Consider the following 14,621-nt stretch of genomic DNA (forward strand, 5'->3'; position numbering starts at 1 on the left):
CTGTGTGCTCCTCAGGTTGGGGGCTGCCCGATGTGCCTCCCCACAGAGTTGTCAGCTGAGAAAGAAAACCAAGCCCAGACTCTACCTCCCACAGGGCCTTACAGGGACTCAGTGTGTAGCTTTACATAGATGTAAAATACAGGCTCTGGACAGGGTGTCAGACTCAACGGCATCGGTCACGGCCATTCTTCAATCCTAGAAGCAAAGTTGTTACCCTGGATTTTACTGAGGCACTGGCACAGAAGTAAGGCTAACCCCTGCTAACTGAGCAAAGAGGCACCTTTTTAAAGCGATGATCCCCTTTATTTGGCAGGGGGAGAGCAACTGGCCCTATTCATCCCCAGCACAGCATCCCTCCAGTGGCTATTGCTGGTGTCTCTCCTCTGTTTCTTTTTAAGATTGTGAGCCCTTTGAGGGCAGGGAGCCATTTTAATTTATTTATTTATAATGTAACCCACTTTGGGAACCGTTGTTGAGAAGCATTATATAAATATTCATCACCATTGTCTTAATAATCCCAGAAAAAATGGAAATGCCAGTGAATACTTTCTGCATGATCTCCAACATTTTTGTACTCACCTCCTGTTAATGCCGCATCCTCTTCTGATCTCCCACTCTCAGCTTTGCTCGGCTGCAGTTCATCGCTGAGCAGCTGGGACGCACACCTTCCCTTCAGATCTTTGTCCAGGGTGAAGCTGTGATGCTGAAGGTGCATGTCTGGCTTCTGCACTTCGTTGCTCAAGGGGATGCTTTCCACCGACCTCAGTTTCCGCAGAACTGGCAAACGGGATTTCTTGAATGAGTAGCCAGAATCACTCTGAATGGTGTACAGTACAGTGAGTGAGTGGATGAGAGAAGCAAAAACATGGTCAGCGTGAAGACAAACATAATAGAGGCCTTTCCGATAAAATCCAGATACTTTGCAGATGCAGCAAAGATGAATAGGGAGGTGCGTTTAAGGAAAAAATACCCCCCAGTTTCAGCAATAATTTGGTGGCCTACAAAATGGTGAGCATGTTCTCCCATTCAGAGTGAGGGCAAGAAGGATTGCGCTCACTCTGACTTGACTTGATAATGTTGTCACAGATAAATTGAGATGACACAATGCTAGGATAATGACACCCTGGCTACATGACCCTACAATCGGGTGGACTGCAGCCAACAAAAAACAGTTTCTTAAATGACAGGCAGTCAACCATCTACCAGAGAAGTTACCAAAAGGAGGACTGGACAAGTGCAAAATCCTGGAAAACCAACTAGGTAGTTTTTTTTTGTTTTGATTATTGTGAATTTTACAGGGCACATTTCAGGCCCTCCAAATCTCCACCCCCCCCCCCACCCGCCTTCACTGAAAGCATTAACCCTAAAAATTCAACCCAGCCATATATGCATATAAAATTTGCAGCACCATAAGAAAAACAGATCTGAGCATGCTCCAGGAGAGCTTCTCTGCCTGTTACAAAAATCAACATCATCATCATCATCATGGAGGAGAGCTGGTCTTGTGGTAGCAAGCATGACTTGTCCCCTTAGCTAAGCAGGTTACGCCCTGGTTGCATATGAATGGAAGACTTGATGTTTGAGCACTGTAAGTTATTCCCCTCAGGGGATGGAGCCGCTCTGGGGAGAGCAGAAGGTTTCAAGTTCCCTCTCTGGCTTTTTCAAAATAGGGCTGAGAGAGATTCCTGCCCGCAGCCTTGGAGGAGCTGCTGCCAGTCTGTGAAGACAATACTGAGTTAGATAGGCCTATGTTCTGACTCAGTATATGGCAACTTCCTATGTTCCTATGATCATCATCATCATCATCATCTAAAAACCTTGAGCAGAACAGCTTAGCAAATTAGCTATCTTTCGATTTCAAAGAGCAATTCTTACTTTGTTTTATCCTTACAGGAACCCTGCAAGTTGAGGTAAGGATAAAACTAAAAAGAAGCAATTTTTCATGCCATTCACCATTTACTTACAAATTCATTGCCACGGCATGTTACGATACCTGCTAACATTAATTGTTGTTTTTTTTTAAAAAAAGTTTATACACATTCAAAGAGTAGAAAGAGGTCTGTCGATGGCTTGGCAACCCTTATAATGAAGAGCAGAAACTCTGGACACCAGAGCTGCATCCTATGCGCCCGTTGCTCCTTTCTCCAGGCCGCCATGATGTTTAAAACTGGGTGGGCTATGCCTCCCCTGCGCCATAGCCTGCCTCCAAAACCAGAATTGGAAACTCCAGTTCAAAACCTGATTACCAGTTCCAGTTTGGAGTGCAAACCATAGTACTGATTAGGCAAGAGCTTGCTGCGTGTCACTCTCACAAAGGTTCAGGGTGCACTGAGCACATCAGACACCACAGGCAGCATGGTCCACAGTCATGCTCTTCTCATCCATTCTCCCTGCATCCTCAGCACCAGACTTCAGGAGTTTAATTCAAAACATTCTCTTTCTAAATACTGCATCCACATATCTGTTGGGAAGAAAAATCTCTCCCCCTGTGGCCATCAGGTAAAGAAAACTGAGCAGGCCTCTCAAAAATGGACTGCTGTTTAGCTAACAGATGCCAAAAGGCCCTACTCAAGCTAGTGGGTTATGCTTTAACACTATCAAACTCCCATGCCGCTTTTATGAAGTCTCATGATGTGAACTGCTATGCTTATTGCTGTAATGAAAACTAATTAATTGATTTGCCTTTTGCCCAGTCACATAATCTGGAATCTATGGTTTCGGTCATTATTTTATATGCTCCCTTTTTGTTACGGCTTACATGGAAATGACATGGAACTCAAACACTTTCCAAGTGGTCTCTCACATGAAGCAGTCAGAGAGAGGGCAGGCCCTCAGCTCTTGCCTGTGGGCTTCCCAGAGGCATCTGGTGGGCTACTGTGAGGAGCAGGATGCTGGACGAGATGGGGCTTGGGCCTGATCCAGCAGGGCTGTTCTTATGTAGAAGCCGTAACTTCAGAAACAGATCTGCAAACAACCAGGGATCTTTAAAACTTACTGATGCACAGAACCAGCAAGTAACTGTCTCTGACACCAATCTCACTGGAGAATTTCTCAAAACAACCCAGCCCGATTAAAAATTAACTCCGCTTTCTTCTACCCAGCACCAGCTCGAAAATCTTAAATAAACTCACTTTGTTTGTTTTACTTGTACGCAGGACGATCTCCTGCTGTTGGTTTTTGGAACAAGCTCCCTCTCGCTGACACTCCCAATCTCCACTTAATCTCGCATTCTTTGCTTTGTCTTCAGAGGAGCCTATTTTGCCTTCATGTGTCAGCCTCAAAACATTCCCCTCCACCGTCATTGTTTGTGTAGATGTCTCTTTCAATTCCACTTTTGACAATTCCACCTCCGCCTGCCTCTGTAGCACCGGATCGGGATCAAGCGCCGTCTGTGCTTCAGCCCAAGCAGTTTGCGATTCTCCTTGTTGCCCTGGGACTGCGTTTCCTTCCGTGAGTCGTTTGAGTTCAGCTCTCAGCTGAATAATCAGTCGCTTAAGATCTTCCTCGCCTCTGTTCTCAAGATCGGCGCTTGAACTGTCTCGCTTGGTTGTGTTCAGATGATCTAACAGCTGATTTGCAATTGTCATTTCTTCTTGTCTGCTTTTTACCCAGAGGGTGAGAAAAGAGAGAGAAAAACAGAACATCCAGAAGAAAATAAGATCACCTTCTGTGGAACACCTTCCAGAGCCATCACAACATCTTAGCGCATTGCTTTTATTGTAATACTCTCAAACACGGTCATCTAAAGAAACCTCAGAGGACGGCATTCACAGAATTACAAACTGATGCACCAAAGAAAGGCCTTCTCGTAGCACTGCTGCTGCTCAGAAGGAGAGCAGCAGAGAGAAAGGAGGCTCAGGAGAGCCGTCTCCCGCAGCATCCCTAAACTACACTTCTAAGCCAGCTTTGGTGAATCCAGTGGCAGAGAAACTCCATGGGGCATCAAGAACAGCAGATGATATTGAGCTGGATGGACCAAGGGTCCAACTCAGTAGAAGGCAACTGACTATGCTCATTTATGAGAAGGAGCCAGAGCCAGTGTTCCCTCTAACAGGGATTCCCAGATGTTGTGGACTACAACTCCCAGAATCCCCAAGCAAAAGCCACTGCAGCTGGGGATGCTGAGAACTACAGCCAACAACATCTGGGAATCCCTGTTAGAGCGAACACTGGCCAGAGCCCAATGACAGAGCACCTGCTATGCATACAGAAGGTCAATCCCTGGCATCTCCAGGTAGGGCTGGGAAAGATCCCTTCCCCAAATGTTGGAGAGCGGCTGCCTGTCTGGGTAGACAATCCCAAGCTAGATGGGACCTGTGGTCTGACTCAGTATAAAGCAGCTCCTTCTGTCATCTTGGGGTTGGGGCTGTCAGTTCAGCAGTAGACCCCTATCTGAAATCCTGGCAAGCCACTGCCAAGCAGTGCAGACAAAACGGAGCTAGCTGGACCAACGGTCTGGCTCAGTGCGAGGCAGTTTCATATGCTCAGAAACAGGCTGTAGCTCAACTGGCAGAGGACCTGCCTTGCACGGAAAAGGCCCCAGGACGTATCTGGCGTATCAGCCAAAGCCAATAAAAAGCCTTCCTGGGGGCTTTTATTTATTTATTTATTTATTTATTTATTTATTTATTTATTTATTCGATTTTTATACCGCCCTTCTGAGCTGGCTCAGGGCGGTTTACAATTTTAAGAAAAATCTAAGAGGATCACCTCTTGGAAAAGGTATCTCTTTGCTCAGTTCGCAGATAGTGAAGTTACCATTTCACAGCATACATCAGTCAGGAAAGAAGCTGTAAGTCCCCACCAGAAGACAACTGCCCACTATGGAAATGCTCGTGATTCTGCATGTCGCCACAGTTTGCTACGCACATTTACACTCCAACGGAAACGACATAAGGGACATGTTACACTCAAAAACAAATCCTGCCGTTCACTGCGCGTATGTCAATAAAACAATGTTTTGTGCCATTTATGCAGCATCCAGTGCTGAGGACAGAGGCATTCAGCAGGCTGGCATTTGGAAAGGAGAAGGCTAAGTGTGCTCTTAATGGAGTCTCGCTGACATCTAATGCCATTTGTGAGAATTAAGTTACCCTTCACTGTAGTTCTAGCGCCAATCAAGCCGGGAGAACTCACAGCAAGGCGTTAGGAAGACTGTGTGTTGGAGAGCTAAGGAGAATGGAGGCAGAGAGCGCTCATTGGCAAACTTGCAAATTAAAAACCGAGAAATAAGTCAAGATTTCCGTTTCATGTTTTCAAAGACTTCTCCTCTGGCATTCCAAGTGGTCTGGGCAGCTAACATTCACAGGGGCGGCTTGCCTGCCTTGAACGCTGAAGGACAGCAATCAGGTATAGCTAACTAGGGAAAGTGCCAGCCTGTTCAGATCTGAGATCTTCCAGCAAAGTTTTCTGCGAACTCAGGGCAGGAGGCACCTTCCGCCACGGCAATCACATGAGAACTGCCCTATCAGTGTCCCCTGGAACAGGGATTTCCAGATGTTGTTGACTACAGCGCCCAGAATCCTCAGCTACAATAGCCTTTGGCTGAGGAATCTGAGAATTGTAGCCAACATCTGGGAATCCCTGCTACAGGGAACACTGTGCCCTGTTATGTCAACAGTGTCCTTCCCAAGGAACACCTGGGACCAACATGGTGGCTGCTAGCTGCCCACTGCCAGCAATAAGGGCTACCCTTTCCTTCTATTTCATACACCCCCCTCCTAAAGATCACAAAAATGCCCCCTCCAGTTTTGTTGCCTGTGAATGGGGTGGACTGGGGGGGGGGATCCAGAGGGAAATTTTGGCTCGGCCCCATCTTTTTGCTGGCTGTGAATGGGGTGGCAGAATCCAGAGCAGGGATTTTGGCTTAGCCCCGTCCCCACCAGGAAATGACACCTCTCGCTGCTTCTTCAGAAGGACAAGCATTATTAAAAATTAGGCTCAACTAAGCTTTGCTTGATCTTTGGCGGGATTATTTTCTGCTTGTTTTTTTTCCTGCAAAACATCTAAAAGCTGTCTAATCCCTTTTCCAGATCCTGACAAACAAGCCTGTAATAAGCCAAGCTCCTCACACACGAGCACATTAGACAATGGCAAAAGAAGGCTCCGAATGGCCAAATGTCTCCTCCTCTCTCTGCAAGGGGGCAAGTTTCAATTCGGGGCCCAGAGAGGCTAAATCAGATTTCTCCTTAAGAATTCAGTATTAAATAGCAGCCGATTTAAAACATGTTGACTCCCCCCCCCCCCCCGAGATTTCACATTCTGGGGAGGCATCCTCAAATTTGCCATTTGCTGTGTGGAGGATGAACATATGCAAGGAAAAGATTTGGGACTTAGCTCCTCGTCCTGCATGTTTTAACAGCCTCTTCTTTCCCTCCATTTATTTTTATGTATTGTTGAATTTATATACCACCTTTCATTAAAAACAATGTCAAGGCGGTTTACAAAAGTTAAAAAAACATACAATAAAATGACAATAAGAATATCAAGCTAAAAATACAAAAACAAACCAAATTCAAAATCTATAAAATACAAACATAAGAACTATACATGGGTACAAACACATAGAAGCAGCAATAAAAACAATCATGTAAAAGCCTGGATAAAAAGCCAAGATTTAACAAGCTTTCTAAAAACTGATATCTGTCTCCACATCAGTGTGCCCGCCCCCCGCTAATATATGGACTTCCCATGAGCTCCATGAAGCAATCTGAAGCAACTGCTGACTCCAACAGCAATATTTTGCCCGCTTCTGCGAGTTTATCTCCAAACCACCCCAAAAGCACTCCTGCTAGATCAGCCACTGGGGAGCAGGAGTGGGAGAGGGCACTCGCAGGGCTTCTCAAACTTGGTCCCCCAGAGGTTTCCAGACTACAACTGCCATCATCCCTGGCCACAGTGGACGAGAGTTGTAGTCCAACAACATCTGGGAGGTCAAGAACATAAGAACAGCCCTGCTGAATCAGGCTCAAGGCCCATTTAGTCCAGCATCTTGTTCGGACCACCAGATGCCTCTGAGAAGCCCACGGGCAGGGGGGTGAGGGCCTTGAGGATCTCTGGGCTATTGAGGATCCCTGGGCTAATGCCTTTTTGCCCTGCAAGGAAGCAGGGCGTTGGAGTCAATGGGCCTGCACCAGATCTGATCCGGCCAGGTTCTTCTAGTGTTCCTGTTTTTAAAGCTTACGGATCACACTTCTGCCCTCCTTCACAAATGCACAGAGAGGCAAAAATGGCTGGCCATTCACATTGAGTGGATAACTTTTAGCCTTTTATCAGTTCTCCAAAGTAGACTAAGATGAGAGATGGTGACTGACCCATCGCCCAGTGAGCTTTGTGGGGGAGCATGATTTGAACCAGCCCCGCCAACCTTGTGCCCAGACAGTAAAACTAAAGAAGCCGCAACGTATGTGTATCCAAGTCCTCGTTATTTCCCCTGGCTTCCCGCCTCCCTGTTTTCATCAACTCCCACCCTTGTTCACAATCTCTTTATTTGCCTGGAGAGTATTTCCAAGATCTTTGCCGTATAATTTTGTATGATTATCTTAGCCCCTTTGCCCTCCTGATGGGCCCTCAACCAGAGGAAGCTCGCTCCCAATACGCTCCCGAATTACCGGGAAGGAAACGCCGACTCATAGCCAGTCTCTCCTACAAAACTGTACATCTCCTAATTACTTAATTGCAGGACGGGCTGAAAGGGTTCTGAAGAAGGCCTGCCAATCTCACAGGGAAATTAGAGGGCTCCATTATCGAGATCCACTTTGACACAATTGCTTTCTTTTCTTTTTCCAAAAGCGGGGCTGTCAAAAGCGCCACGGCTGAGCCACCCGCTTACCTGGATTCAAGAACTGCCACTCCATTCTCATGGAAAAGAGACGCCAGCGAACTCCTCCCTCGAGCTTCGCACGACTGGGCCGCCTCGCTTGCGCCAAAGCGCTCACCTACAGCCAGCTCATTTTCGAACGTGGGCTTACTGAGATCCTGGGTTTGTGTGTCTAAAGAGTCTGAAGGAATCGCCTGCTAGAAAGAGAAATATGCAGGTGTGATTTTACCTTCAAAAAAAACTCAATAGGTATGCCACTGTACTGTTGCATTTGGGACTCTCATCTTTGCATCGGGCTTTATAATCCTGGAGGGTCTTCATCTACATTATAAAGGCAGCCTCTGTGATAATTCCACACACTATTCATTACTCAGGAGACCAGTGAACAGCAATTTGATATTGTTAATTCATAAAAGAGAGGGGGAGAGAAAGAGGCGTTGCTAGCATTAACTAGATTTCCTTCAAAGTATCTGCGTAAGAAGCAGCACTGGAGAAAACTGGTACAGGTGGCCCTTGTTACCCAGGGCCCCAGCAACCGCAGTTTAATGTATCCGAGGACAGGTCGTAGATACCCAGTTTCTTTATCCGCGGTACAAAAACAGGGTACAATTTGCCTATTTGCAGTTGCTGAGTGGCCAAAAATGACCCAGAAATGGCTCCTGGTGTCACTTCCAGCCGCCATTTTACAACATAGATCCATTTTCCGTTTTTTTCTGATCTTTTCACAAATATTTGCCAAAAAGTTTGGCTGATTTTGGGGGTTTTCGGGGGCATTTCTGGAGCCCCGGAGAGCAAAGTACGGTTACTTTCTGCTCTTATTTCTCCCCCTTCCTACGTTTTGTTGGCATTTTTTTTGTTTTGTTTAGAGAATAAATAAAGGAACCTTGCCTTATTTTTTTTTTTTTTTTTGGGTAGGGAATAAATAAAGGAACCTTACTTAGATGCCCATAAGGGTAAGGTTCCTTTATTTGCAGTTTCCATATTTGCTGTTATAGGCAAGAACCCCTAGCTAGCCACTACAGACCCCCAAGTATCACAGTAGGCAGAATATCAGAAGAAACTTATCATTTTAGGATAACCGAAGCAAGGAAGCCAAGCCACACGGTAAAAAGGAAGGGAAAGAAATAAACAAGACCATAAAAACAACGTAGAGATTTGGGTTGCTTTAACACATCAAATGCACATCTTGCTGCTAACTAGTGCTTTATATCAATGTATGCAGCATTAAAACAGTGTGAAATACTGAGACAATCTCACCTCGCTGGAACTCTCCGAACTCTGGCCAATCAGCGCGCTCGTCTCTTCGAGAAACGATTCCGTCAGAGTCCGGCTTTCTTCCGCTCTTTCAAGAAACTATGCAAAAGTATGGAATGATATGAAAATGTAGCGCTTGCAAAACAAAACCGGGTGGTGTGAAACGTGTACAAATAAGACATGTCTTAAAAAAAAAATTAAAACGCCTGCAATAAAGTAACAAAGATGAAGTTAGACGGTATCAATAAGATACAGAAATACGCTAATAAAAGCCTGATTTGACTCGGATTCATGGGTGTTTATACTGCCTTTCCAGCAACACAGGACTCTGACATGGGTAGTGGCAGATGAGCTCAGATTTAAATTGGAATGGTTAAAGATTAAGATGAGCTTTTCTGCCCCTGGCCCCTTGAAAAGAAAAGGGAAACAGGCAATCCAAATCAGTTACAGACGTCACCACACACTCCCAATCAGAAACTTAATGAAATCTAATCCCTGCCCCAACCTTTGAACTCCCTCTCTCAATCCTGAAGAAACCTTCTTTGCTTCCTTCCACTCATTGATCTGGTGGCTACTGTTTGTTCATTCATTCATTCATTCATTCATCACACTTATATACCGTCCCGAACCCGCATCTCTGAGTGGTCCACAATGATACTGTTGCTCTACTGGCAGCAAGAGGAGAGCTCTTCACCCCTCTGGCAACTGGCATGCTGCTTCACAGCATTCCAGCCACCAGAAGACATGGGAAATAATATAATTTCCCCAAGGGCTACCAGACATTGGTTGCCCCTGGGAAAACTATACTTCCCAGGCTTACTTGTGTTTCGCACACCACTGTGTAGCAGCACATGAGCAGCCAGAGGGGAGGACATCATCCCTCCTGCTTGCTACGGCTGCCATTGCCAAAAGAACCACTGCTCGATAAATGGGCAAGTGGCAGAAGGGATGGAGGATTGTGGTCGGGGGCTGGCTGGGAAGGAGGCAAGGAGTGCAACGCTCAAATGAAAAGGCAAGCTGAAGAAGAGTTTGAGCGTTGCAGGACCTCATATTTGAGGCCAGCGTCAACAACCCCAGAGATAAACATTTCTAAGGCTGGGAATAGGAGTCCCAACAACATCTCTAGACATTTCTAGATATTTTAAAACTGCCTGGTACAGAATGTGGCAGCCAGACTGGTCTCTGGGTTTACCCAAAGGGATCATATAACACCAATTCTAAAAGAACTGCACTGGCTGCTGCTATGTTTCAGAATGAAATACAAAGTGCTAGTTATTACCTATAAAGCCCTTAATGGCTTAAGTCCAGGGTATTTACGAGAGTGTCTTCTTTGTTGCGAACCCTGCCGCCTATTAAGATCATCTGGAGAGGACCAGTTACAGTTGCCACCAACCTGTTTGGTGGCAACTCGGGACCGGGCCTTTTCTGTGGCTGCCCTAGGGCTTTGGAACATGCTTCATCTCCTTCTCTGTTTGCTTTTAGGAAGACCCTGAAGACATGGCTGTTTTCCCTGGCCTTCAAATGAGACTCAATTTTTAAGATTTTAATGTGTTAATAATGTGTTTTTATCTATTATGATTTTATCTTTTTTATGAATTTTACCTGTGTTATGTTTTAAGTTTTAATTCTGTACACTGCCTAGAGATTTTTATACTAGGCGGTATATAAATTCAATAATAAATGAAAAATAGTCCATATGAGGCATCCAGAGTTGGAGCCATGGCCATTTCTATACCGCACGCACAGTGGCTAAAGAGGAAATTTTGAGCCTACTTAATAGGAAGGTAATAAGCACGGGACACAAAGGGCCAAACCTCCAAAGGCTGTGCAGCTAGAGTGCATATCCATCTCAGTTTGGCTGCCTCTTCCTTCCTTCCTTCCTCCCGGTTGTAAAGCAACAACAACAATATGACTTTATTAGTAGTCTACAGACCATAATACAATAACCAACTAATTCAGTAACAAAAAATACAATTAGTGACGTAAGAGATTCACCTCGGCCCCTTACAATTTATACTACTGATTGTAAAGCATTGCCAGTTGTTTTCAGCACTTGTCTAACATGCCTACGACTATTTCCCTCAGTATCTTAGTCCGAGAGACTAATGCAGGCGTTTTCAAATGGAGGTCCCCAGATGTTGTTAGTCTACAAATCCCATCTTTCCTAGCCAGGCAACCATTGTGGCTATAAGAACGTAAGAACAGCCCTGCTGGATCAAGCACAAGGCTCATCTAGTCCATCATCCTGTTTCACACAGTGGCCCACCAGATGCCTCTAGTGACAGAGGCTAGTGATAGGAACATAGGATGCTGCCTTATACTGAGTCAGACTGTTGGTCCATCTAGCTCAGTATTGTCTACCCAGACTGGCAGTGGCTTCTCCAGGGGTGCGGGCAGGAGTCTTTCTCAGCCCTATCTGGGAGATGCCAGGGAACCTTCTGCATGAAAGCAGACAGATGCTCTCCCCAGAGCAGCCCCATCCCCTAAGAGGAAGATCTTCCAGTCCTTTGCACATGTAGTCTCCCCCTTCAAATGCAAGCCAGGGAAGACCCTTCTTAGCAAAGGGGACCATTCATGCTTGCTACCCCAAAACCAGCTCTCCTCTCTTATGGGAGAAAACCTGGAGTAATGGATATATTGTGGCCTAAGCTTTTGTGGACTGGAAGCACTCAATCACACAAGCCCCTCCCCACCTGTTCCTGAAGCCACATCCATCACAGCCAGAACGAAGCCTTTTAGTAGTGCTTAAAAGTACTGGGAAGATTATGGGGAGGAGTTTCCAGCCTTGAGTCGCCACAAGTGCCCTTATCTCCCATTATTTCCCCTGATTTGGGAAAATAAACCAGAGCTGACAAATAACAGGATCTTATGACAACCATCATTATTATACTAATGAAAAGTTCTCAAAGCGGTTGAAATGGGAAAAGATTAGGAAAAGGAGGTTCAATGTCACCAAGGTCTAACAACCTAAAAAAACAAAAACAAAAACAAAAAACCCACAAGATAGAACATAAGAATGGCCCTGCTGCTTCAGGTCTAGGCCCATCGGGTCCAGCACCCTGTTTCCCACAGTGGCCCACCGGGAAGATGCCTCCGGGAAGCCCAAAGGCGAGAGGTGAAGGTGTGCCCTCTCTCCTGCTGTTGCTCCCTCTGCAGCTGATATTTGGAGGTGTCTTGCCTCTGAGGCTGGAGGTGGCCTATAGACCTCAGACTAGTAGCCACTGACAGATCTGTCTTCCATGAATGTCTAAGCTCCTCTTAAGGCCATCTGGACTGGTGGCTATTGCCACATCCTGTGGCAGAGAATTCCATAGATGAATTATGCACTGTGTGAAAGAGTACTTCCCTTTTGTTGGTCCTGGATTTCTTGGCAGTCAGTTTCTCGAGATGACCCCTGGAAGGCCGGGAGGGACGTTGCTGCACCCATGTAGGCAGTCCAGCCTGTGGCAGATGATCCACCCCTGCTAACCGAGTAAAGAGGCACCTTCATAAAATGGCGATTCTCCTTATTGAGCAGGTGGAGAGCAACTGGCCCTCTCCATCCTCAGCACAGCATCCCTCCAGAGGCTGTGGCTGGTGTCTATCTTAGGCTTCTTTTTTAAAGTGTGAGCCCCTTGGGGGACAGGCCGCCATTTTCTTTGACTGACTGATTTCCATGTAAACCGCTCTGGGATCTTTTGTTGGAAAGCGGTATACAAATTCCATGAGTGGTTTTTGTTTCTTAATCTGCAGCCAAAGTACATCATGATGTACAGTGTTGGAAGACTGAACCTCAGGAGGATTCGAGGTAAGGACAAACTTCCTTCAGGGAAAGGCTTCTACGTCCACGTCAACAGTGTTGGAGGTTTCCCTCTTCCTTGGTGGAAATGCAAAGCAAGTTCACCTGAACACCGCTGCCATAGTTAAGTTCCGGCAGCTTGGCATACACCACCTAGTCATGTATTTTTCCAACCTGGGAGGTCCCAGAAACTGATCGTCATCAGAAGCAGCTCCCGCAGCTAAATCTGGAGCTCATCTTGCCCAAGGTGGTCCTCGGTTCACTTGCCAATAAGAAGGGGAAAGTCAGCTCTCCCTCAGATGCTTCAGCCACGCTGCAGCTGACACAATGACTCAGTCTATTTAGATCAATGACATTTCTACTTCCAGTCATGCTCTTTATGGCCATCCTGAGCGGGAGATATTTTGCAGATTTCACACTTCTGTTGGCAGCAGCATATAATGCCTCATGAGAGAATGACTCCATCTTCCTTCTGGCGGCTTCATCTTTTCAGCTTTGGAGTTCAGGTCCTGCAGGGGAGTGTTGCGCTTAAGGAACAGGGCTTCGACAGGGGTCGAAGGCAGCACCAGAGAGTGGGGACAAAAGCCTTGTCTCCAAAAGAGGTTAAATTGTCAGCTGATATCTTCTGTAGAGGTGAAAATGGAAGAGTGGCAACAGGAGGAGGAGCTGCTAAGGGGGACTCCATAAAGACTGTGGACAACCGTAAAGAAGGACAGGTTCCAGAGAGAGCGTGGGGGAATGCCCCCATGTAGGAAGTCAAGTGACAAAAGCATACAGAAAAACCGCAACAGACTAGTTCATTCATTCATACAATTGCATCCAGCTCTTTCTCCAAGGTGCCCAAGCTATTTTTATCCTCACAACAATCCTGTGAAGTAGGCTAGGCTGAGAGTTAAGTGACTGGCCCAGAGTCACCCGGTAAGTTTCATGGCTGAATTGGGATTTGAACTCAGGTCTCCCCAGCCCTAGTCCAACACTCTAACCACTACACTACCCTGTAAACTTCCATATGAAATTGTTCACACCAAGTCAGACCACCACTTTAGCTCAGTATACACCGACCGTCAAACTCAGTATACACCAGGCCTGCTCAACTTAGGGCCCCCCTCAGCTGGTTTTGAATGACAACTCCCACAATTCCCCGCCACAGTGTCCAATAGCCAGGGATTATGCGAAATGTAGGCCAACATCTGCAGGAAGGCCGAAGCTGAGCAGCCCTGGTATACACACGCCAGGGTTTCAGATGGGGATCTTTCCCAGCCCCCACTGGAGATGCCAGGGAGTGAACCTCAGACCTTCTACATGCAGATGCTCTTCCCCTGGGCTATGGCCCCATCCTGTAAATGCAACCCTACCTGAAGATGCCAATGAACCTGGGACCATCTGCATACATCCCCCAATGAGCAATGGCCCCATCCCCTAAGGGGAATGTCTTACAGCACTCACACGTAGTCACCAAGGAAAACCCTGCTTAGCAAAGGGGACAACTCATGCTCACCACCACAAGACTAGTTCTCCATCCCTCAGTGCTATACCAGCGAGCTATGGCCCTTTCTTCCGTCACAGAGGATGTAGACCTTGACAAAGAACTCTCTCATGCAAGACCTGCATTTGGGCCCAGATCTCAGAGTCTAAGACATACATCTCACAACCAAATTATGGACAATGGCCAATCCACACTCTCCATTCCATATGGAACGAAAAGACCCAATTCTTTACTGAATACTTCAACGTAAAATGACACCGGTTCATGCATATGTGCCTGCACTC

At 46.3% G+C, this 14,621-nt stretch overlaps 1 protein-coding gene across 4 annotated transcripts in view; it reads right to left on the bottom strand.

Annotated features, from left to right (window-relative positions):
• Window positions 1-14,621, bottom strand: part of CDK5RAP2 (CDK5 regulatory subunit associated protein 2) — a 130,604-nt gene that overhangs the window by 42,318 nt on the left and 73,665 nt on the right. For 2 of the 4 annotated variants that reach the window (XM_053282554.1, XM_053282555.1), the window contains exons 19-22: window positions 9,077-9,172; window positions 7,832-8,016; window positions 3,132-3,600; window positions 580-817 (exon numbers count right to left, since the gene is read on the bottom strand). In XM_053282554.1, coding sequence (XP_053138529.1) covers window positions 580-817; window positions 3,132-3,600; window positions 7,832-8,016; window positions 9,077-9,172 — 988 coding nt within the window. The remainder of the gene's footprint in view (window positions 1-579; window positions 818-3,131; window positions 3,601-7,831; window positions 8,017-9,076; window positions 9,173-14,621) is intronic. The other 2 variants (XM_053282557.1, XM_053282556.1) reach the window with 2 other exon arrangements.

This window comes from Hemicordylus capensis, chromosome 17 (genome assembly GCF_027244095.1).
Source record: "Hemicordylus capensis ecotype Gifberg chromosome 17, rHemCap1.1.pri, whole genome shotgun sequence".
Lineage (NCBI taxonomy): Eukaryota > Metazoa > Chordata > Lepidosauria > Squamata > Cordylidae > Hemicordylus > Hemicordylus capensis.